At 32.9% G+C, this 24,833-nt stretch overlaps 4 protein-coding genes across 13 annotated transcripts; 2 read left to right on the plus strand and 2 right to left on the minus strand.

The window, feature by feature from the left end:
- Positions 1 to 2,179: 2,179 nt before the first annotated feature.
- LOC123911141 (cytochrome P450 709B2-like) lies at positions 2,180 to 6,894 on the minus strand. Its single transcript, XM_045962500.1, has 5 exons — positions 6,503 to 6,894; positions 5,496 to 5,719; positions 4,039 to 4,289; positions 3,469 to 3,829; positions 2,180 to 2,831 (listed from the first exon to the last, which is right to left on the minus strand). The coding sequence occupies exons 1-5, from the start codon at positions 6,777 to 6,779 to the stop codon at positions 2,400 to 2,402; spliced, it is 1,545 nt and encodes a 514-aa protein (XP_045818456.1). The 5' UTR covers positions 6,780 to 6,894; the 3' UTR covers positions 2,180 to 2,399.
- Positions 6,895 to 8,769: 1,875 nt separating this feature from the next.
- LOC123907310 (triose phosphate/phosphate translocator, chloroplastic-like) lies at positions 8,770 to 12,943 on the plus strand. Its single transcript, XM_045957514.1, has 12 exons — positions 8,770 to 9,166; positions 9,643 to 9,714; positions 9,876 to 9,941; positions 10,077 to 10,155; positions 10,497 to 10,617; positions 10,864 to 10,959; positions 11,386 to 11,498; positions 11,600 to 11,677; positions 11,898 to 12,014; positions 12,136 to 12,235; positions 12,435 to 12,535; positions 12,649 to 12,943. The coding sequence occupies exons 1-12, from the start codon at positions 8,907 to 8,909 to the stop codon at positions 12,673 to 12,675; spliced, it is 1,230 nt and encodes a 409-aa protein (XP_045813470.1). The 5' UTR covers positions 8,770 to 8,906; the 3' UTR covers positions 12,676 to 12,943.
- Positions 12,944 to 13,724: 781 nt separating this feature from the next.
- LOC123907309 (pentatricopeptide repeat-containing protein At1g26460, mitochondrial) lies at positions 13,725 to 20,059 on the minus strand. Of its 10 annotated transcripts, none has more exons than XR_006809200.1 (9): positions 19,268 to 20,024; positions 17,651 to 17,873; positions 17,072 to 17,551; positions 16,569 to 16,775; positions 14,814 to 14,951; positions 14,540 to 14,728; positions 14,364 to 14,413; positions 14,171 to 14,222; positions 13,725 to 14,081 (listed from the first exon to the last, which is right to left on the minus strand). XR_006809200.1 is itself a non-coding variant. In XM_045957513.1 (7 exons), exons 1-6 carry the CDS (start codon positions 19,864 to 19,866, stop codon positions 14,543 to 14,545), a joined length of 1,833 nt encoding a protein of 610 aa, XP_045813469.1. In that variant the 5' UTR covers positions 19,867 to 20,059; the 3' UTR covers positions 13,725 to 14,413; positions 14,540 to 14,542. The 10 variants fall into 10 exon arrangements, 3 of the variants coding, with proteins under 3 accessions (XP_045813469.1, XP_045813467.1, XP_045813468.1); XR_006809203.1 differs by having other exon boundaries at positions 14,171 to 14,238; XR_006809199.1 differs by lacking the exon at positions 14,364 to 14,413.
- A 3,668-nt stretch (positions 20,060 to 23,727) lies between these two features.
- LOC123905961 lies at positions 23,728 to 24,414 on the plus strand. The gene is made up of 2 exons (XM_045955766.1): positions 23,728 to 24,060; positions 24,358 to 24,414. Exons 1-2 carry the CDS (start codon positions 23,734 to 23,736, stop codon positions 24,400 to 24,402), a joined length of 372 nt encoding a protein of 123 aa, XP_045811722.1. The 5' UTR covers positions 23,728 to 23,733; the 3' UTR covers positions 24,403 to 24,414.
- Positions 24,415 to 24,833: the final 419 nt, after the last annotated feature.

Consider the following 24,833-nt stretch of genomic DNA (forward strand, 5'->3'; position numbering starts at 1 on the left):
ATTTAGTTCAGTTCACTCATTCGACAGGAGGCTCGCGAACCCGTCGCTCATTTATGCAGCTTATATGGTTATGTTGCATATGGGTTGTGTGGAAAATGAGCGAAATAATAGAGTCTTAAAGGCTAAGGAGGCTACTCTCCATCAGCTGTTAGATAAATTTAAATTGCATTCTCTCTGGTGGTTGAAAACTGTCAATGTTAACCTCGTTTTACATTCTCATTTTTGGTTGTCGAGCCCTTTTGTTTGTTTGGGCATCGATCGACCTGATGGTTTTTGATATTTTGGTTTCATGTAGACCGTACTTTTACGGTTCTCTCTGGCATATATTGTGCTAGCAAGAACTGACCGTTGGTGTTAATATATTCCATTTTTACTTATTAAAAAAAATTAATTAAAAATGATTTCTCCTTATCGTATCATTTAAAAAATGCCAACTCATGTATTCCTAGATGTATTCGCATTTTCCGTTTAAATTATTTTTAATTTTAACTATTTATGTATGAACATTAGGGACAAAAAATGATAATTTATGTAGGGATATAACTTATAAGTCTAGAAAATGTATATGAACTAAAAAAATAATAAATAAATTAATCATGTATTTATGGAGACCGAAAATATAGTTAACATTTTTCGTTGTTTTAATAGATAGATTAAATTGATAAACGTTTGGATGGATCGGATAAATAGATAGTAATTGGATTTTAATAAATGAACCCCCAAAACTCACATGTTACCGCCAATAGCGAAAGGGGAAAAGAAGACATGGTTACATGACCTTTTAATTTAAATAAGAATTTTGGACCCTTAATTAGAATTTATTGGGGAAGGAAAATAGAAGAAAAAATAGAAAAATCTTTCATCTCTTTTGGAGTATCTTTTGTAAATAATGATAAATGAATATTATGATTAACATAATTTTAATATTGGGTGTATTTTGTATCATATGAAGAAAGGTCCACAATTTTTAACGCCCAAATACAGGGATTAGGGTTGTCAATTTGCATCCGGTGGAGCGGATCCCCGCGGGAATTGTCCCGTTCAGAGCTCTGAAAACAAAGATTTTATCTCCGTGGGGATGGGGATGGAGGCAAAAATCCCCCCGCAGGCACTTCGGGCCGGGGATCGGGGACGGAGCATCCGTCCCCGTGGATTCCCCGAATCCGTCCATATATGATCATGCATACTTTGCTATGGAATATTTTGGTTGTTAGGTTTTGTATAATTATTAGTAGCCAAATCTTTTTGCAATGTTTTTTGGTTATTAATGCATTATGTGTTGTTTTTATTTTTTTAAAAGAAAGATGGAAAATATTTATTTTTTTGCATAAGACAGAAAAAATAACGTCATATTACTGTCATAATTTGACATAAAAATATAGAAATTTTGTTAATATTTGATATCCATGAATCTCCGCGGGAATCGTGGGGATCTGTTGAGATGAGGATGTGGACAAATATTCTCCCTTGAAAACGGGGATGAAGGCAAAATCTCCCCCGCATATTCCCTTCCCCATTGGGGATTGTGATTGTAAATAAATAAGAAAAAGTATATGTAGTGAGAGAAATTATAAAAAGTGGAGAGGGTAACCGTGAGAATGTCCGGGTAGAATTATTAGGTGTGGAGGCACTCTTACAAAATTTTAAGTTTTTTTTTTTTTTTTATATAAAAAAATTAAAGATTACTTTTTTATAAACATGATTTGTCAAACATAACATTTGGTAAGAGAAAAAAAAATCAGATAATTGCTAATTGCTTTTTTTCTCTATATTGCTTTGCATCCAGTTAATTTATTGGAAGATATTTTTCGTTAATGTAAATTTTATTGAAAGATATCTTTGATAATATAAAATTTTAGCCGAAAGGTATTTCAGTAATGTAGTTTTACCAATGTGATCAAGCAATGCAAGGGGGAGAAGAACAACAAATAAATGCAGAGGATCAAGGTTCTAAAAGAGTCGGGCCTCAAATCTGAATGGAACAGTATTCTTCTGCCACCCAAACTATTTCTCGCGCGTCTTACGTGTTTTCATTTATACTCTTCCGCTACTTAAGTAGCGACGTTATAAAAATGAGAAATGTTTGAAAAATATCGTCCGTTACTTAAGTAGCGAACATTATAAAAAAAAAAACTGGTAGGGTGTTCCACTACCTAAGTAGCATACAGATGTATTTTTATAAATTTGTAGGGTGCACGAAAAAATGAGTAGGGTGGAAAAATAAAATCTCTATTAGAATCACATATATCCAATGATCACTTGATATAAAATAATAATTCTAAGTTGGAATATTTTTTAAGATGATAACTAGTGTCAATAGACGGAGGACACTAGGTAGCCAATTTAGAAAGTATAGGAAGTAGCTAGCTAGATATGAAATGATAAAATTACATTAAGAATTACAGCTCCAATGATTTTATAATAATGGGGAGACCATGTTGTGGCTGCAAAGTGAGGTTGTTAACAGGTGCATGTTGATAGTCTGGGGAAAGAGACAAAGAAAACCTTTGAAGAATTAAAGTCATCACTGTTTTAGCTTCCAACATAGCAAAATTCTGACCAATGCAATTTCTTGGACCTACAGAAAATGCAAGTAGAGCATTTGGATGATTTGCAGCCTTAGATACTCCATTTATGAATCTCATTGGATTGAACTCATTTGCATCTTCACCCCAGTATTTTTTACTTCTGTGAATCATTGTAATTGGAATTTTTATACATGTTCCTTTTGGTATCATCAAATCTCCTAATTTCATGTCTTTTGAAGCCATTCTTTCTAATTCTATTGCAGGACAATACAACCTTAATGCTTCCAGCAACACCATGTTCACCTTAGGAAAAATGTCATCTATTAAATCAGTAACTTGATAAAAAAACAATTAATATAGTTGAAAATTTGAAACAAAAATGTCTTATAAAGAACTCAATTGGGTCGTACATATTTAGAGACAAAGGTAGTAATTTTTTTTTTCTTTAACTAAGTGGTTGTTGACTCAATTGCTCAAGAAGTTAGTGAGTTTCAGTCAAGGTTGAATCATTCAAAAAACCTGAGTTCAGAACAATTATTAATAAGATTTTCCTTACCCAGTCAAACTTTAACCTACTAATCTTTCATATCTCAAAATTTGCGATGTCAATGTAAAGTTATCAAGGCTTTAATAATTTTTTTTCTTCTGAAAACTCAATATCCGGCCTAAAGACCGACTAATCCCACCGCTCACTTGTTGGGGTCCCGTTTAAAGTCGGAGTTTTTTTTAACTTTGTATAGACTAGCCCACCAAAATTGGCATTAGGGAGAATCGAACCTGAGACCTTGAGAGGAGGAAACTCCAAGGTCCGAAGCCAATATCACTAGGCCAACCAAGTGGCTTAGGCTTCTGAGGCTTATCTCAATTCTCTATAGCCCTAATCCAAAAAACTAAGAATTAAAGTTTAAGTGTTATCACCACCATAAAGTTTAAGTGTTACCATTTTTAACTTTGATAGCATATCTGCATCAGGAATTTCCATGCCACAAATCTCCATGATCTCTTGTCTAAGTTTTTCTTGCCAATCCTTATGCAAACTCAATAAAAAGACAGTCCAAACAAGCCAGTTTGAAGTGGTTTCATGACCGGCAAAGAAAAAGGTCTTGCATTCTTCCATGATTTCATTCATTTTCAACTTATTAGCACCATCATTCTTTGTATCCATCATTACTCCTAGTAAATCATCTCCATAAGAACAATCTGATTGAGACTTCAACCTACTTTCAATAATGCATTGTAGTGATTTCTTCATTTTTCTATCAAGCTTCCATATCTCAATGTTTGACTTAGTAGGTAAATATCTGCATTAATAATATTCCAAAACCAAAAAAAAATGTTAAGTATTTTATCAATGTTGAGTTAATTAAACACGGTTCCATCCCCCGCAACTGTGATCAGGAGGGGCCGGAACCACTTGATGTCAGAACTGACCCGAACCGATTAAGCGGTCTAGAGCCGAATATTGGTGGTGAAAAAAAATGAAATGAAATTGAAGGATGATAATATATACTGTGTGCCAGGTATGAAAATGTCAGAACTTGAAGCTGCACAAAGCAGTAGAAGCTCTGTTTGTGCTTTAAAGGCTTCTCTTCCATGAGCAAAGCTAGTACCAAAGGAAGTGTGGGCGATTATATTTGCTGTTAGCTCTTTAAATTCTTCACTCATCTCTATTATCTTTGATTTGTCTTTTGCTTCAATGGCTTTCCTTTTCCACTCATCTACCATGGAAATGGTACATGCTGCCATTCTACTTATCATAACCTGTCATATATATAGTATTTAGAATGCAAGCACACATCACTAATGATGAAATTATACCTTATAAGCTCGTATGATTAAAAAAGACATGTTTAATAATAACATTTTTTTTTACAAGCTTAATAGTTATTTTGACTAATTTATAGTTTTTTTTAGCTAACTCACTCAATTAGCTCATAGGTTATCACATTTTCTCCCAATTTTAACTTTCATCTTAGATGAAGATACAAAATTAAATTTGTTTATGTCATTTTATATTTATAATTTAATTCAACAACTAATTTTATCGAACACTACAAATTCAATAAACTAATTTATCCACCATAAATAAACTATAAATTATTTGCTATAAATTCACCTGTTATCTAATTTATTTATTTTTTGTCATTTTGGGCCAATATGAAAAGTGTAGCCCAAATTTAAAGGATGTGAAAATTTTCCCTTCTCATTTGGAAGTTTAATTACACGTCTTCACCGTATACATACACCCACGTGACTGCGTGATCGTTAGACCCAAGATCAAACAGTTCAAATCTCAAACTTAGTAATTTTATGTTAAATAAAATTAAAATCTATTTGAGATTTAGATGTCAAATAAACGGTCTTAATTACGGTCATGGGTCTTTTTAGAATCGAGAGTTTGACCTAACTCCAGCAGCGGAACTAGGGGGTGGCTGAGGTGGGCCACGGCCCACCCCCACCCCAAAAAATAATATTTTTATAAGTATAGAGTATTAGTTTAAGTGTATTATTAATGATTTTAATTTATTCGGTATATATATTAGTACAAATATTAATGAAAATATTAGTTTAGAGTTTATTATTGATGATTGTAAGTCACTCGGTACGCATACTAGTTCAAGTGCAAGTGAAAATATTAGTTCGTAAACTATATATAAACTAGTAAGCTATAAGCTCATGAAAAAATGTTACCAATTTTTTTTTTCTCAATACAAACTTATAAATTATAAGCCATAAATTTTTTAGCGGCCCACCCAGTAAATTTTTCCTGGTTTCGCCATTGCCTAACTCATCATTACAAAATCAAGTTGTAAGGTGAGGATTGTGTTCAATTAAACACATATTCATGTCATCTCGCAACCGATGTGAAACTTCTTAATTATAATTAGTGATCGCATAAAATCTTTGTCCTTTCATTTGACATATGCATGGTGATATATAATTAGGTATAAAAGTAGTAAATGAGACCTTGAGTTTATCCATGGAGAAAGCAGGATTGAGTATTCTTCTGCGACTAACCCACTTCACTCCATCCAAAAGAGCTATCCCTTCTCCTACCAGTGTTACCGTAGAAGGCCTTACTTTGCGTTTTGGATAGAAACCAAATTTATTTGATAAAATCTCCTTCACCAGTTCTACATCAGAGATGCAAATCATTGGTTCTGTACCGTACCAAAATAGAAATCTCTCCCCTGCATCGTCAAAATTAATTATGATGATATATATATGAATCATATAATATACTAATACATGCATGTTGTACCACGATTTCTCCAAATACAAACCTTTTTATACTCCAATTCATCATCATCATCATCATCATATATATATATATATATATATATATATATATATATATATATATATATATATATATATATATATATATATATATATATATAGTACTACTAAATACATTTTTGAATTTAACATGTTCTAAGGATTTTTTTTTGGTACATATGTTGTAATGGTTTTTTTTACCATAATATTGGTAGGAACATCGCGTTATATACGTAGGAACCGGAATTCGAACATTGGACACTCCAGTGGAAATTTTATCCTACTTAAACAAAAACAGAAATCAAAATAAATTTAATTTCTTTATGAACACTATTATTATTTTTTTTATGGACTATTATTTTACTTAAGTAGCAGAGGGAGTTTATTATATGCCACATACCCATGACCCATGTGACAAAAATTGAAGGCCGACTACACCAATCCTTCACCCTAAATTTTTTTCCATAAAAAATGAAGGTTGATAATATTAGATTAATATTAGGTTCGGATCATGGGATTAATATTAATAAATCTTGGTATTATGCTAGGCCTAACACCTTTACTCGGGTTCAAACTCAAACCCTAACAGTTGTGTATATGTATTTCAGGGCATACAAATTAAAAAATCTTAATAATATATAGCTAAACAACATAGTCAAAAAAAAAGAGTTAAATATAGAAGAGAAAATAATGACCATATAAGGAGGACCATATTTGGTAGTGAGGAAGAACCCTTTGAGTAATATCATGTGAATGTTTATCCAGGACACTTTTCCTTGCATCAATCATCATTGGTTTGATATCATGAAGAGAACCAGAAAGAAGTGAGTAACGTGGCCCCATCACTCCTTGCTTTCGAAAATGCCTAGTTAGTGCATATGGCCTCCAAAAGACAGTTACAAATATTTTCATAATCTTTGACATCATAATAGTGAAAGTCACCGTGGCAACAAAATCAATCAGATATCCCATTTTTTTTGTGTAATATTTTTGTATCTTGGTATCTTTGGTATTTGTATATAAGAGACAGAGAGGGAGAAAAGATATTGCTAGCTCTTAGATTAATTTTTGGTGTGAGCTCGGTTGGTTAAATATATATACTAGTAAGGTGTTGAATGTGGTCGTGTCGTACGTAGACTTTTCTTTTGTGTGCGTGTCAAGATTATTTTTATTTAGGATTGTGAACTCGTTGATTTTTATAAATGTTGTTTTTTCATCAAATGTGGAAGAATTTAAGAAATTGTTGGGAAACTACTTCCACAAGATGATGTCATGACATAATGTCCTATTTACGTAATCAAGAATTTTTTTTGGTTTGGTTTAGAGGTCACAACATCAAGTGTTCCAACCCCCTCTCGATTGTAATTGCGGGAATTGAACCGCTATTTTCCCTATTAAGTTCGACGCCAATTATCACTGAACTAATTAACTAACGATAATAATTAAGAATTTTGTTAACGAGTGATGGAAAATGAGGCTTACAATTTCATATACAGCCTTAGTCATATGCATTTACATGGTCACGGAACAGAAACCAAATCTGATTTGATTTTTTGGTGATGCTGCCTTTAGCAAATACTACGAAAAAAGCATGGAAGAAGATCTTGGCAGTTGATGTGATATTATTTGTGCAATATTTTCTTTAGGAGATATTTTTGTATGGTTACAAGAGCTTAGACTCATTTTTGGGTCACACTCAAAAAAATATTATACTATTATTTAGTAATTTGAAAAGTAAATATTATTTATTATTTTCTCATGTACTTGTTTTGTTTTTTGTTTTTTTTTAAATGATATTTTAACAATTAAAAGTTGATAATTTTTGGACAACTCACTCTTTCATATTCTCATTATATTCTTAGGAGAAAACTTATATGCATTTCTTTAGATGCAGTTTTCCTGTTTCTCTCACAAAAAAGTAGTTATTTATATTTTTTAATTAAAAAAAGAAAATGCGTCAAAAAAATTAAAAAAAGAAAAAGAAAAAGAAAATTGTTTTTAAATAAAAATAACTTCTCTCATGTATCTAACACAGTAAGAACTGTGTGGAACTGTACATAAGTTTAATCCATATTCTTATTCTCTCTTCCTTTCACTATTGTTTTTGTAAGTGCGACCAAAGAATTGGTCTATAGCCTATACTCTTGTGACCACACATGAATTATTTATTTTTCAGTTACACTACACACAAAATAGTCCCTAACACTTAGTCAGGCCATCTCTCTACCGATGTGAGACTCTTAACACTCTCCCTAAACCACCCACCCCCTAACCCGGCTACACCATCCCGAATTTTCACAATCTCCCTCCACCAAGAAGATCCCCGCCCCCCTCACTCTCTCTCCATCCCATAACGAGCTGTCAACACCCTAAATCACAAACCCCCTTTGTCAACTAGAATCCTCCAATACCATTTACCTAAAAGAGCTAAATTAAACTCCTTCAGCCGTCTAACCCCAACCCTCCATACTCCATACACAAGCATAAAATTAAAACCAAACAACGAATATCCGAAAATTTGGATTAGCAACGTCTCAAAAGAAGAAATAACATATTCAAAAAATACAATGAAAGTAAACAACTGAAATAAAATAAAGTTCCCCCATTAATATATATGGTATATTATTTTTTTTTTGTTGCAATCGAATATATATGGTATATGGATCACCCAAAAAACAACTATTCATAAAAAAATATGGTAGATGAATATCTCATAGTATATGGTAGTGCCGGTGACCACTATGCTATTAGATAAAAAGAAAATAAAAATTATTTGATTCATCAATATTCAAAATACATATTTTGCACATAAATTGTTCGATGAAGGTTATGATAAATAATTTAAAAGTTAATTTAAAGTAGCTTTTTTAATTTTTTAAGTATCTTTTTAAGTATCTTGAATGTAGATTACAAATGTATTTCTTTATAAGGTTTTGTTTTTTTCTCAATCATTTATATATTTTTTTAGAGGGAAACTTGCCAACCATATTGAAATGCATTATTATACTCTCTTTGTTTACCAACCTTGGTTTCAACGTTCAACTTCGTTTCCATAAACAATCAGAAATTCATTGGAAATTCATTATTGTAGCTTCTGAAATGTCTTCTGTAACCAACCCAGTTCTCATATCAGTTCAAAGACCTCAAATTTCTGCACTTTTTTTGTTACCTAAAAGAGTTTCAACTTCAACAAGTTATGGATTGTTGAAATCTAGAACAGTACTTCAACATGAGGCTACAAATTCAAGCTTATCTTTCTCTCCATTGGTGAAAGGTTTGAGATTAAGAGAAAGAAGGTTTCCGGTTGTTGCAGCCTTAGCAGCAGATGCTGATGATAGTGAAATTGGAATCACTAAAGGGTTAGTTACACACTTCATATTATATTTTGTTGTAATGAAAGAAGAAAAAAAAATAGCTTATAGAGTCGGTTCGGGTTGACTTATTGTTGTCTCAGTTATCTATTAACATAAACACTTGAGAGACTGTTTGAGAAAGTTTATTGAAATTGTGATATGTTCATAAGCAGTTGTCAGCTTATTTCCACAAGCTCTTTGGAATTGCTTATGAAAACAGCTTATAGTCTATATGAAAATTATGTTTTATACATAAACATAGCTTATGTGATAAACATGTATAATTAAGTATATAATTAATTACAAACACATTTGCAAACTTGCAACCTTATTTAACTGTAATTTTCTGCAATATCAAAAATCATGACGCGGCTACTACAATTAGATTATGATTTAATACATTGTGTTTAACTTTTTCTGATGTTTGCTTTTTTTTTTTTTCTTTTTTTTTAATTCTTTTGATTATTGATGTCAAATTACAGGTCTGTCCAATCCTCAAAGAGTTTTGGAGAGAAATTTCCTGCATTGGTTACTGGTTTCTTTTTCTTTATGTGGTAAGAATTCGTCCGATTTTCAACGATTACTTCTTAGGTTATGTTATCATGAGAAAAATCTGAGACAGCAAAAAGAGAATCTAAAATGCTAAAGGAGGAACATTAAAATAATGAAATCATATATTTATGTGTTCTGAAATTGTCCTATACTTTCTATGCAGGTACTTCTTAAATGTGATTTTCAACATACTCAACAAGAAAGTCTACAATTATTTTCCATATCCATAGTATGTTTTCCTCAAGGATTAACTTTATAATTAGGCCAAGATAACTGTTCTTTCTAGTTTAACACAACATAATTGTTTAGCATTTTATCGATTTTTTCCCTTAACATACGCTAATCTTTTCAAATTCTTTTTCAGTTTTGTTTCTGTTGTACATCTCCTTGTAGGGGTGGTATATTGCCTTATTAGCTGGGGTGTAGGCCTACCAAAACGTGCAGTAAGTTACTTTCTGTTTATTATTATCTTTTAATCGATATTTTCAAAACCGGACAAAAGGTTGAACTGGTGAGACCTCCGGATAAGGTTCAATCTGTTGAACCACGGTTGAACTGAATGACTAATAAATAAATACCGCTTGAACCGTAGTTTGATCAGGTTTTAAGAGACTAAGAGCTGATTGCTATTTAACTAGCAAGCAGACCGGCCAGTTCTTGGTTCAACCAGCGGACTGGTCAGTTATTGGTCCGGTTTGGTTCTGAAAACTTTGATTTTAGTTCTCAACTATGAAGGCATAGTATAGTATACATTTCAATAACATGTTTTTTTTTCTCCTATCAGCCAATGAATAAGGAGCTCTTGCTTCTATTGACTCCAGTTGCATTTTGTCATGCCCTTGGTCATGTCATGTCTAATGTATCATTTGCTGCTGTTGCTGTGTCTTTTACACATACTATAAAAGGTATTAAAAATTTCTTACAAAAATATGATCACTTCTTCTCAATTAAAATTGAAGGACTAATTTGTTATTTCGTAAATTTAGAGGACCAAACTACTCAATCTTAACAATTTCTCCAAACAAGTCCGAAACATGAATGTTTGAGGAAACATACTAATCATGAATTTTTCATTGACTTGTCCAAGTATTCATATTCATTGATCAATACAGGCTAAGAATTAATAATCTGTTGTATTTTCTCTTTTGTAGCTTTGGAGCCATTTTTCAATGCTTCAGCTTCTCAGTTTGTGTTAGGCCAACATATTCCTCTGTCTCTGTGGCTATCTTTGACTCCTGTTGTTCTAGGTAAGCTTTTGTCTGTTCTTATTTCTTGCTGGTTGATTCAAAGAAGAGCTTTCTTATTTCTTGTCACATGATAGTAACTCACGTGCCACGTTAGCATATGTGGCAAGACATGCTGATGTGACATGTGCGTCACTGTCCACGTGCGCGTTGATTTGGTCAAAATCAGTGGGAGCCAACCTTTTGCAAAAGGGGCTAAACCTAGGGGCTCCTAAAAGTGCTATTATGAAAGTTAGGGGGATAAAATCTCAAGTTTTTGAAAGTTAGGGACCAAAAGTGCAATTTAGCCTATCTTATTTTTTCTGTTTATAAGTCACCTATGCTCAATTATATACTTATAATTCATGTATCAAATTCTTATAACTTGGTAGTTTACTTTCATAATGATAATTTATTATTTATTTACTGATATATGAATTTCAATCTTAGGTGTATCAATGGCATCACTAACTGAACTATCTTTCAACTGGACTGGTTTCATTAGTGCTATGATTTCAAATATAGCATTTACATACAGAAGTTTATATTCTAAGAAAGCAATGGTAACATCTTTTTCCACATTATTACTTTTGCTCACAAGCTTTTCTGAATAGAAATGTTTTACCATCTTTTACATAATCCAAATTATTTTAAACTTTAACAGACTGGAATGGACAGTACAAATGTATATGCGTATATTTCAGTGATCGCACTCGCCTTTTGTATCCCGCCAGCAATACTTGTAAGTTCATTTGCTACAAAAACTAGCAAAAGGTTTAACTTTAGGGTTAAATGTTTTTAGTCCTTAAAAAAAATGAGTGCTTTAAGTCCCTACGTATAGTCAAATTTTTTTGTAGGGACTAAACATTGAAATCGTGAATTTTGCGGGGACTATAAACATATTTAACATTTAATGTTACTATTGATTTCTTTGTCAATTTGTGACTTTTGGGTGCTTTCAGATTGAGGGACCCCAACTAATGGAATTTGGATTTAAAAATGCTATTGCCAAAGTAGGACTGATCAAGTTTTTGTCTGATCTTTTCTGGATTGGAATGTTTTACCATCTTTATAATCAGGTATCCTTGTGTTTTAGTTAATAGTTTATTATTTCTATGTTTGGTACTTTTCATCTTTGCAAACTTAAGTTGAGGTAAAATATAATGAATTTTTCACAATCTTTTTGTTTTATAATTGCAGCTTGCTACTAATACTTTGGAACGTGTTGCACCACTAACACATGCAGTTGGAAATGTGTTGAAGAGAGTTTTTGTCATTGGATTCTCCATAGTAGTTTTTGGTAATTAATTTGATTTTCTTATAATTTTTTTAACTTCAACTTTGTTATACTATACTCATATTTTATTTGAGTTTGACATTATAATGTAAGAAGTTCAAAACTTCAAATATCCTCAGAGACGATTGTAAAATGGTTATTAGTGACGATTATTTAACAATAACTCTGATGTTCTATTCTAACATTTTGCGAATTTCTGCAGGCAACACAATATCCACACAAACTGGCATTGGCACTGCTATTGCAATTGCAGGTGTTGCTGTCTATTCTCTAATAAAAGCAAACATGGAAGAGCAAAAACGGGTAAACTTTGATTAAAAATTCTATTTTCTTTATCTTTTTCTCTAAATTATCATCCCCTAAAGAGAAGTAGTAGCATTTCCACTATAAACTTTAATATTTTCATTCCATTTCAGAAAGCTGCTGCAGCCCTTGCATCTTAATGGATGTTCTTTCTTTGATCAGCAATACTGGATCAAGTTGGCATAAATTAAGTGATATGATATGAGAAGTATTCAGAGGATCCAATATTTGATAACATGTTTCATTGTTTGTGTGCCTTGAAAAGTAAAAGTATTTAGAGGTAGAAAAAGTGATTTTGCTTCATTTTGTTCCTGTTTTAGTATTTATATGCTTCTGTATAATTGCACTACTTGAAGATCTTAGTTAATGAGTATTTATCTGCACAATTTGAGTGCAGGGTTTAACCCAGCATATGTTGCTTGCACCAAAATGTACGAGAAAACAATTTGGAGATAATATATTATTATTTACTAGTTTCTCTCATGCATACACAAAAGAAATTCCCCAAGCTCTTTCATACCTCACCCTTCTCTTTCTTGCATCTAATAGTTGAAATGCTCATGTGTGGCAACCATTGGTTTAAAACTTATGCAGTCGCGGTCGCGGTGGTACAAAAGGGTAATTTTGTGACATGTAAAGAACGATAATAAGGCATTGCATTTGAGTAAGAAAATAGACTAAATAAAAGCAAAAGCCTAATAAATTGAATCTGGACAGTTGAATATTGTACAAAATCGTCTTCATTTCTCAAAAGAAAGTGTATTCTATTACTCAAATTTAATTTTCATTTGCTCTGTCCTCTGGTGAAGAACATTGAACCCACGTCAAGAATGGATTGATATTGTCATAGCTGCACTCAAAGGCACATTCATGCAGCAGGTTATAACCACAACACGAACAATTTCTTCTACACTGTCATTATTTAACTTCAATTTGATTGCATAAGGCAAGTGAAGATCAATCCGAGAAAGTAACTCACCATATAATAACTCACATATATCTTCAGATGAATATGGTGTTAATTTTGTGTTCTTTTAAATTATTAGATTATTTCTTTACCACAAAACACTTATTTTGCATGTGACAAGTTAACATCGTTCTTGATCTGAACAGAGCAGATTTTCTCTTAGGTTCACCTCCCATTCACAATCGTTAAATACTACTTATTAGTGTTATTTTACACATTTCATAAGCAAGCACCGAATGAAAAATGTTGTCATTATTTGCAGCAGAAAGAAATACAACCACAGGTCCATACAATTAGGATTGTAATTCTTTTACAAGGTTTCCAAATCCTTGCAGCTTCTAGTCGTTAGAAGTGGTTGTCAAAGTAGGAAGTGCCAAAAAGAAAATTAAGAACCACAAAAGAAATGTCTACTTTAATATCATCTATCCTATTGATTTTGGATCTGTCCTACAATTATTTCAAAGAACACTTATACTAGGAAGTTCACTGCTCAGATACCCCTAAAGCAAATTCCATCTTCAAACACCCTTCCCGCTTCATAAACACATAAATACAGATACGAAAATTCCTTGCATCAATCTGCCATGGCAAACCTCAGAGTATCATCCATAAATCCATAAATATACATACAGGGATTCTCTTGGAAATGGATGCAACAAAAGAATTACCGATTGGCTTATAAAAAAATTCATTTTGACATCAATGGCAGGTCACGTGCACCTGCCAAGAAGAAATACTATTGTATATCAATATGAAGAGTGGCTTTCGTACCAAGACCATTCAATTCAACTTCAAGGATATGAATGTGGCAAGACAAATACAACCCTCTAATGCCAAAGAATAAGGGGAGGGAGGGATTACAAATAAAATAATGCAAGGTAGCCCTTCGAAACAGTCACTCCCGTATGTACCTGTGAGTGTGAGTGAAAGAAACAAGACTCTTACCAAAATGTACAACACTACAATGCAAATGTAAATATCACAAAAATATCCTTGTTGAGATAAATTATCGCACGAGAAAAGGAGACAAAACTTACCAATCAAGCCATTTCCATACTGTAATCAAGATTAAACAGCATGTTTCGTCGGGCTTCTGAACCCAGACGGTAATTGGAAGATCGAGAGAGTGACTCCAGTCGTTGATCGCTTTCATAATCCGACTCTCGTATGCATCGCCTTCTGACCTTTTTTAGTGTCCCTCTCATCGGTTCAAATCCAGCAGATATCTGCAAATAAATTTGACATGTAAACAACCTTTGCAGGAAAAATATACGCAGTACATTGGTTTTTAAAACAGAATCATGTAATTACCATATCATCAATCACTGCCAGAGCAGATTTGACATCACGGTTAATCAGGTGGGCATCAACAAGCACGGAATATGACTTTGCATTAGGTTTGACACCCAAACTTACTAGGTGCTCAAACACCTTTGAAGCTTCATGTGTCTGCCAAAAGATAATTGAGTAGTAAGTAATTAATGAGTTTGACACATCAGACCCTGCTGTAAACACATAATAAATAAACAAGTAGTAAAAGAACATTTAAAAGAAAATCTGCTAGGATACCGGGTTTGGCCCTAAGCCCAATAAGGGGGCCGAGTCATTTTCAATTAGAGCCATATTGATTAGGTTTGGCAAATAGCTTATCATGTCTTCTATGAGGAGTAATGGCCCTGGGATTACAAGGGGCTTTCCTTTTGTCAGTGTTTCAAAAACCGGACCGAACCGGCCGGTTGGACCGGGAACCGGGGGTGCAGCGGTCTGGTCTGGCTTCTGGACCGGGTATGCAGTTAAACCGCTCAGAACCGGGAAAAACCTGTGAACAGACAGTTTTGAAAACCGGCGGTTTGACTGCTTTTTTTTTCCTTTTTTCATCGGCGCTGAAACATCGTTTTTTGATTTTTTTTTTTTAATAAAAATTTAAATATAGCAGAATCAGAATGAAAAAACGAAATTAGAAATATGAATGAGAAAGAGAAAAAGAGACTGAGATTCAGTGAGGAAGATAACTGAATAGTGAATAGAACAAATTATCCTGCAATAGCCTGTGGTGATTCTTGTTGAGAAGGGCAATTGCAAACATAGAATGAAAACATGAAAAAGAAGAAAGAAATAAAGAGTATTGTCCTACAAATGAAATGGCCAAGCAGCTAGCAGTCAAGCTTTCATGTGTAGAAAAATACTGTAATTTCGTAAGTAGAAAAAGAGAGAGATGAGAGAAAGAATTGAAGAATAAAAAATGGAATTGAGAGTAAACCATGAGACTTGATATCACTACCACGTTTCTTTACTGCACATTGGTCTAGGAAATTGGAGTAAAGTCTTAGTCTAGAGTAGACACTCAAAAACTACTAGATAATAATACTTTAATGCCTTGAGTACTATTTGTGAGTTTCAAGAAAAAAGATGGGACAATTCTATGAACTTTGAAGAGACCAAGACAACTTTTCAGAATAATAACAAATAAATATAAATAATAATAATATTATATAAATACCTGTGGTTGATAATTTTAGTTTCTTAATATCTCATGATATTTTTTAAATTTATTTAGAGACTAAGTCATCCAGTTCAACATAGTTTAATACCTATACAGTTTTTTATAGACACCGGTTCATTCAACCGGTTTAATCAGGTTTATCATGCGGTTTGACCAGTGACCCGGTGGTTCGACCAATGAACCAGTGACCTAGTACCCTCACCGGTCCGATGTCCGGTCCGGTTTTTAAATCACCGCCTTTTGTAATACATTATTTTCAATCAATAATACAGGTTCTTCCCTTTAAAATCTGAGTCCTATCAAGATCTGTATGTCTCTATCATCTTATGCACTAAATATAACTACCAATTATGTTTGTTTTTTAAATGTAGTCCCCAATGACCCCCCAAAAAAAGCAGTTCAAATGACAAAGAGGAGTGGATGTGAGGGGCACTAACAGCAATATATGTCAAATATCATGACTGCAAAACACAAGCAAAACTAGTTTTAAGATCAATGGTGGTAAAGAGAATAGGCAGAAATATTGTTTAAGAAAAGGTGAGCAGGGGAGCATGATCAATCACCTTCTTGAGCTTCCCAAAGGCATACATCAGGCCATTGTAGGAATGAATATCAGGGGTCAACCCAAAAGTAGATCCAATTGATTCAAAAGTTTGATAAGCTCGATCAAGGTCCCATATGTTTGCACATCCTACAATGACGCAGTTCAGTGCGGCAACAGACTTGTATGGACGTTCAGCACGGCTTAAATTCTCCAGTTGAAAATAAACCTAAATAGAACATGACATGATTAGATCATGCTGCAAATGAATATATCATGGTGGCATTGGCAATTTAATATATCATGCCACCAGATGCAAAAAGGTAGTATAAATGCTATGCATTTCAAAGTAAAAAATAATTTTGCTAAAAAATAATTTTGCTAAAAAATATATATTTAGTAAATACACACATAAATATTAGTAAACATAATGTCAATGTAAAAATAGTAGCAAAATTGGATTAATAACAAATCCTACAGGTAAGCTAATAGTGATAGTTTTCTTCAACAAAAAGAAAGACATACAGTATCCAAAGTTTCAAAACCCTTCTTGGAGCATGCCACAACCAATGGATGTAAAGAAGTAAATGGGCAGAACAAGTCGTCAGCTTCTTGATTGGAATCTCCATAAGCACACTCATAGTCATGGAGAGTACCAAATGCATTTTGTAGTTTCCCCAGTGATGCAAGAGCATATATCTTTCCAAGATAAGATTCTGGATTTGGAACCTTCTTTTTACGCAATGAGCGGTCCAAAACAGCCCATGCTGCTCCCAGCAGCTCAGAATTATAGGTTCTACCTGCAGTCAACAAAGCTGACACGACTAAACCTTCATTTACAGAAAGCAACACCTGAGGTCTTGCAAGTTCACCCTTTACAATCCATCGAGCCATAAACTCCAGTGCATAATAGGCTAACTTGCTATTATCCTCTCGAATTGCAACTTCAGCTATAAAAATGCACAAGTTCCAGGAGGGGCAAAGGGCTTTGTTTTGATCTGTTGTCTGCATACAAAAATGAGAAATCATATAGAAACCATGACAAGTTGATAGTGAATCTGCTACAGAAAAATACATTAGGCATCAATAAGATTAACTACTCACCCTGCACTTTTCAATTATTGCCACCAATGTATCAAGCCTTCCCTGTTTGACACAACTCCTCACACAGTTCATAAATAAATTCATTGACAACACGTTGCCATTTTTCAGTGTTAAATCTATATATTTGAATGCAGCATCAATCTGAGCTGTTGAAAAGAGCATTCCAATGACCAAGTCATATGATTCATCATCAGGGAGAGCTTCATTTCCTGACTGCAACATCCTGATAACAAAGCACAGCTCAATACATAAGAAAATTTTCAGTTTACCGATACGAATTATACAAATAAGCAATTCGTATCTATTTAACATTATGAATAATTTTGACATTGGTTTCGCTGGTATGCTTATTGGCATTTCAACTTTTTGTTAACTAAAGAGCAAGTCCCACACTCCTATTCAGCTAGATTTAAGAAGCAAAACTCCATTTAAAGTGGAGGCTATCACTTCGTACAAACCAAGCTTTTAGGAATTGGCTCACCTCCAAACAAATGACAAAGAACCTTTTCTGTCCACCAACCATTGTATGGATTGTTCTTCGAAACTATCAGCTGCGAATTAGACATGAAATTCCCATTTTAAAGTTATCACTCTTAACTCCTAACAGCCTGACTTCTACAAGTGGGCTTTCCTCTAAACCAGCCTCTAGAAAAAGGCAAGACACAGAAAATAATCAAAGGAACCAGTAAGATTAATCAAATCCTCACCAAGTATTTTCATTTTAACAACAATTGACTCGAAACAAAGTTTTTTCATTTTTAGTTAGTGTTATGGCCACTCCATTGACTATTCTTCTGGCATTGTTATTTGTTACTACCATTTGTCCAATAAAACTGTAAATACTTTCCTAAAAACAGAGTAATTTACCTATATTAATAAAATCAACAATTGCATCAAAACTAGAGAGTGTAAATCATATTCATATATTCATTTACTACCATACAACTAGCTACAGGGAAAAGAAATCAAACTAAGTTAGCTTATCATTTGAAAACCGGTTAACTTGAGCTTCTGCCAATTACAGACCAAAAACTAATTAGGACCTTGCGTTAAACAATAGAACATATAGAAGAGCTCATTTATAAACTATTAGGACCTTGGGTTAAGCAATATAAACACTCATAACCTTTACAAATATATAAATAACAACATATCATACATTGTTTATAAGCACTTAGACAACTACACGTGATTCGATTTTAGGTCCTCGTTGGATAAACAACTAAATTAAGTGGTCACAGCCTAAATGCTTATCATATAAGTACTTATGTATAAGCTATTTCTATAACAACACATAAAATAAAGTTAAACTATTGTAATATAAGCCATAATAAACTGCTTTTTTATATGTTATCATGGATGGCTTGTGAAAATAAGATGAGAAAAGCTTATGAACATATCTAAGTTGTTTTCATAAGCTCTTCAAGACCATCTCAGAGTATATAAACTTTAATAAGTCAATCCAAACAAGCCCGTAATCAATAAACCAATAACTTTTCACCATTTAGGATCCTAAATTGAACAATGCCACAACATAAACAACAATCTTAAATCACCCAATTCGATATTCTCGATCACAACATAAACAACAATCTTAAAATAACGAGATGAACTAACCGTTCAAGAAGTTTTTCAGCAGCAAGAGTCTCCCCAGCTTGATGCATAGCTTTAAGAACCAAATTAAACGACGCGGTATTGGGCGAAACATTAAAATGTTCCATCTGAGCTAACGAATCAAGCAACTCAGCAGCAGAAGCACCAATCATAAGATTAGCCCTAAGATAATGATTAAACAGATTAACATCAGGTTTATTAGGTTTCCCATTTTTATCCAATGATCTAACCCAAACTTCAAACAAATCCTTCACATCATGCCAACGTTGTGAAGCCATCCAATCACCGAACATGTTAAGAAGCGCGTGGGAATCGTAAGTATCAGTGAGTGAAGCGCGCGTGAAAAGACCGAAAGGATTTACCGCGTTTGAAGATGAAGGTTTGGGAATAGGGTTTCGCCAATTCTCGTTGTAGAGAGGACTTCCTGAAGCTGGATTTGGAGGAAGAGATGAAGGATTTGGAGGAATTGGATTAACAGGTTCTGCAAGTTCGGGTTCTTGATTGAGAAATGGGAATGTTGAGATTGATTTGAATGTGGTGATGTTGGTTGATTTTGTTAGAAGAGAACGTGTGCGATAGAGAATCGCCATTTGTGACGCCATTGAAGAAGAACTCGAGAGAGAGAGTGAAGAGAGTGTGAGTGTGAGATTGTTTTGTTGTTGTTTGGGTTTAACGCATTTAGGGTTTGTTTTTGGTTCGGAGTGAGGTTCGGTTATTCTCAGAACTCAGAAAGGTGATGATGGTGGCTGATGAAATGGTGGATTTGGGCCTAAGAGGCTTATTTATAGTAATGTTGGATGTTGTAGTATGTGATTTTTAACTAAGTTACTATTAGCATCCCATTTTTTCTTAGACTTTGTCATGAGTTTTATTTTTATTTTTTAAATTGAGTATCATCCACGTGCAAATATGAAGATTAATTTTTTGAGTTTTGTCAAATTTAAATGAGCGGTAATTTTTTTTTAAGAGTTTTGATGTTGTATGTTCAAGTTTGGGACCGAACTTGTAACTTTGATTAAATTAAAAGATATTTGTGTTATTTTATTTAAATGCTCGAATTTCATATGAGCTAATAGAGAAATGTTATCTGGACATCAAAAATTGTGTCCAACATTATATTTTATACATTTTAGATATGGGTTTTTCTCTCTTTTAATCACGTAGTGGTGAAATTTTAAAAGAAGTTGGAATATGTTGTCAACCTTTTATTTATATGATTTTTGGAAGCTAATTTCAAACTTTTAATGGTTATTGCAAGTGGAAGGTGAGAAAAACAAAAAGGGGAGTTTGAATTGTGTTTTCTTTTTCTAAAAAATCTTTCTAGGTTAAAAACGGTTTGTAAGAAAGAAAAAAAAAACTAATTATAAAAAGAGTAGAAAAAGATGGACACAAATATTTTATATTGGTTCACCCTTTAATCTTCGAGTTACGTTCGGTCCCCTTGCACAAAAAAGTTTATCCACCATAATCACACATGATTACAATTTCTTAGACACACAAGTCTAAGACTTCTTACTCAGACATACAAGTCGATTTTCTCAATCAGAGTTATAAAAAGATTGTTTTACATTTACACTTGGGACTAAAAAAGTGGTAAACTTCAATAAATCAAAGTGTTCTTAACTCTTAAGATATAAAGTTTGTAATGATATTCGAAGTGTTTTTATGATATTGTTTCACAGAGTATATCAGTAGTTGTGAGCTTGTATTATAGTATTTTGTAAGATTAGGTTCGTTGAAGTACTTCTTCAAATGCCCAGTCGTTATTTTAATCTTATGGTTGTTTTTCCCCGCTTGTACAATTTATATATATAACAGCAAATAATCAAAACAAAAATGAACAAATGTACTGTGAGTCAAAAACTATGCATAAGCATACAAAAATAATATCAACATATGAAAAAGACATTTGCATCGTGTTAATATATACCAAGAGAAACCATGATATAATATAAAATGATTATTAATTCAACAAAAGAGCAGAATATAATCAATTTGGTTGACCGAAAAAACTACAATCTACAAATATATATGAGCTTCATACAAAATTAATTTTACACATCTTAGACGCTATTTTTTTAATGGCCTATATACACATTAATCGAGGGATTTTGATTTGTTGCAATAGCAGTTTGCCATAGTTATTGATCTCAACCATTGATTCCAGATTATTCATACAGTCAAATGATTTCATCTGTCAATTTTGATCAGACAATCTACACAGTCAAATGATCTTATCTATCGATTTTGATCAGATGATCTACGGCTATCGAGAAATCCATTTGGATAATTGAGCGAACGTGGAAGTTTTAGAAGTAGAGAATTGAATCCCTAGTTAGCTAGCTACTTACTAGTTACTAGCCTTGATCAATTGGAGAGAACTATTTGCTTGTTAATTTGATCACAAATTTACGGCCTTCCTATGTTTGAACGCATGACCAAGTACAATTAATCCCAAGCACATGGCCTTCAAGGTCTTTGTAAAAGAATGAGTTGCTTTCTCTGCGTTTCTAAATATAACCAAAAAGAAAATGCAAGGTAACTACATCGTCACTCTAGCTAGCTGTACAATATTTAATTGGTCCCTCCCTTACATTTATTTTAGGTTTTAATTTGGTCTCTTACGTTTAAAAAATGTCATTTTGGTCTCTTACGTTTATTTTAGGTTTCAAATTAGTTATTTCCATTAGTTTTGTCCATCACTACAAAAAAACAATGGATCATTGAGGGCCAAAAGCCTTCAATAACGTGCAAGACAGCTTTTCTGATTTCGCGTCTCCTGGTGTGTATTATTGGTGGCCTCCAGCCTTCAATAATGCTTATTTAATTTTATTTTTTTTTTATTTTTTTATAAAACCAGTTTTGTGCATTATTGAGGGCTAAAAGCCCTTAATAAAACGTCAATACATTATTGAGGGTTTTTAGCCCTCAATAAAATTGGTCAAGAATTTTAAGTTTTCTTGTAGTGACTAACACCGTTTGAACAGTACACGTGTCAGTGTGTACAAATTCCACGTGTTTGTCCACATATGTAAATTGGCTGTCACATGTGACAAAATTGATAGAAAGGACTAACACCTAATGGTGATTTTTCTTCTCTAATGGCTAATCCAAACAAGTGATGCATTGAATGCTGCTTCAAACTTCTAGCCTTAATCTTCATCCCCTCTATTTTCATCGTTCTCTTGCTTCTCTTGATCTCATTCATCAACTGTCACACTGCTCCCTACCCAAAAAATTATAATTGTTCATAGGACAAAACTTACATGCATTTCCATACATGCATTTCTTACTTTTCCTCTCACAAAGAGGTAGTTTTTTTTATTAAAAAATAATTTTCTTTTATTTTTTCAAAATGAAAAAACACAAATAACCACCTCTTTGTGAGTGGAAAAGTAAGAAATGCATGTATGGAAATGCATGTAAATTTTGTCCTTGTTCATATGTTTTGTTTTTAAATCACCTGATTATATATGTGGTCTTTATTTATTTATTTACTAATATAATACATAGTCTTTAATACTCTTGCAATGTTATACTGGTATATTTTTATATCTACGGAAAATAAATTATACAATTTTGACTTTTGTTTTTTTTAATTATAATTATACCTTCTAACTAAAATTAATTAGAATAATTTTTTATAATTTCATGGCTAAAGAGCAATCGTAGTCAAATACTCTGTTTTTTTGGAAAATTTTAGGTCCTACCATCAACTTGTACTTTATACACCCCCCAAAAAAATTGGAAACTCTTCCAAACACCAAAAAAATTTCGGCAAACTAAAATTTTGTTGCAAAAAAAAATACTCATTTAGAGGCTTTGGCTAACATGGAAGACTTGATGAAGTCTTCCATGATGCACAAGTAGTCAAAAACATTGTAACGAATACGAATTTTACAAAATTCACCGTTGGATTGAAAGTTTATATCATATAGATCATCCATAAATTTTTTTAAAGAAATTAAAAATTATTTGATATGTTATTTAGACCGATCAAAATTAACGGTTTATGAATTTTTTATTAAATACCGTCAAGTCTTCCATGTTAGAACTCACCTTTCATTTAGAAACATATACTGTAGATGTTAATGTGGTTTTTATTTTTTAACACCGAAAAATTGTTGGCTCAAAAAAAATTATTTTAACACAAAAAATTTACATTTCTTTAACTCAATCGATAATACCGATTAGAAAAATTAAAAATTATATAATATAGTTTTTTCTAACTCTATTTGTTATATTGAAAGTGTCACTATAGATCTTAAGAAACACTATCACCATCTTCATTGCAACCATCACCACCATAATCTCATTCTATTGTGCCACGGTCTTCATCGATGCCACACCATCAAAATTTCGTCATTGAAAGTGTCACTATGGATCTTAAGAAACCACTATCATCGTCTTCATCGCATCCATCACCATCACCACCATCATCTCATTCTATTGTGTCACGATCTTTAACGATGCCACAACCATCGAAACCTTTATTGCACCGAACACAATCTACACCGCGGCTGCCATCTGAATTTTCTACTGAACCGTCTTCATGGCAGCCACCACCACAACCACGACCATGGCCACCGTATCATCCTTTTAATAATGAAAGATCCTCTTTATTGCAGCGGCCACCATCATTTTCATCCAAATCTAAAATGATTGAAATGTTACCTAGTTCCAACCGATCTTCATTTGAGGTAATGCAACCACCACTAAAATCATGGAAATGCACAAAAGCAGACTTGCCCTTAGCCGCAGGCGTAACCGCTTGTCTTATTTACTCTGGTTTAATGGTACTACTTCATTCATGTTCTCAATTTTTGTTTTTCCTCAGTTTCTTCTTTATAATATGAAGAATTAATAGGTGAAGCTTAATTTATTATCTACTAATCATAGACTCAGACACCGACACCATACACGACATAGACACCGACAGTTCGACACTCATAATAACTTGAGAAAATAATACAATTTAATATAACTATAAGTGTTGGTGTCGTGTAGATGTTGGACACCGACACGTATCTAATACCGAAACACGTCTAATTCGAAAAGTGTGATTGGTTCATAGTTTATCATTGTTGTTTCAGGTGTATGTAATTGTTTGGAAGGCAACAGGGCACGATTTTGATTGATCGATCGCGGAGTCATTCAAGTGATCCCCTATTTTCTTTCTTTGCCTTAATTTGCTCAATTTTAGTTACATTTTTTTTAGTGGTTTATGTTATGATAATGGAAATGTCCTTTTATTTTTGTTTTAAGCTACTTAATTACTTAGCATGGAAGATCAGTGTCACATTCACAATCTTCTTTGTTTTTGGGATTATGTGATAGTGATAACATTGAACTCTCTCTATTTCATTATTATAAGAGTTACTTTTTATAAATTTTTATTATCTAACTCTCTTAAAATATCGATATGGTTACTGCCAATCCTAACATGAAATAGTCATTTACGTGGTGCATGACAATTCATAAATTTCTACTAACATAAGTTGTTTCATATAAACTCAAAAATTTATAATAATATATAAAAATTTGTTAATTTACAAAAGTTGTTTCATAT

Source organism: Trifolium pratense, linkage group LG2 (assembly GCF_020283565.1).
Source record: "Trifolium pratense cultivar HEN17-A07 linkage group LG2, ARS_RC_1.1, whole genome shotgun sequence".
Classification (NCBI taxonomy): Eukaryota; Viridiplantae; Streptophyta; class Magnoliopsida; order Fabales; family Fabaceae; genus Trifolium; species Trifolium pratense.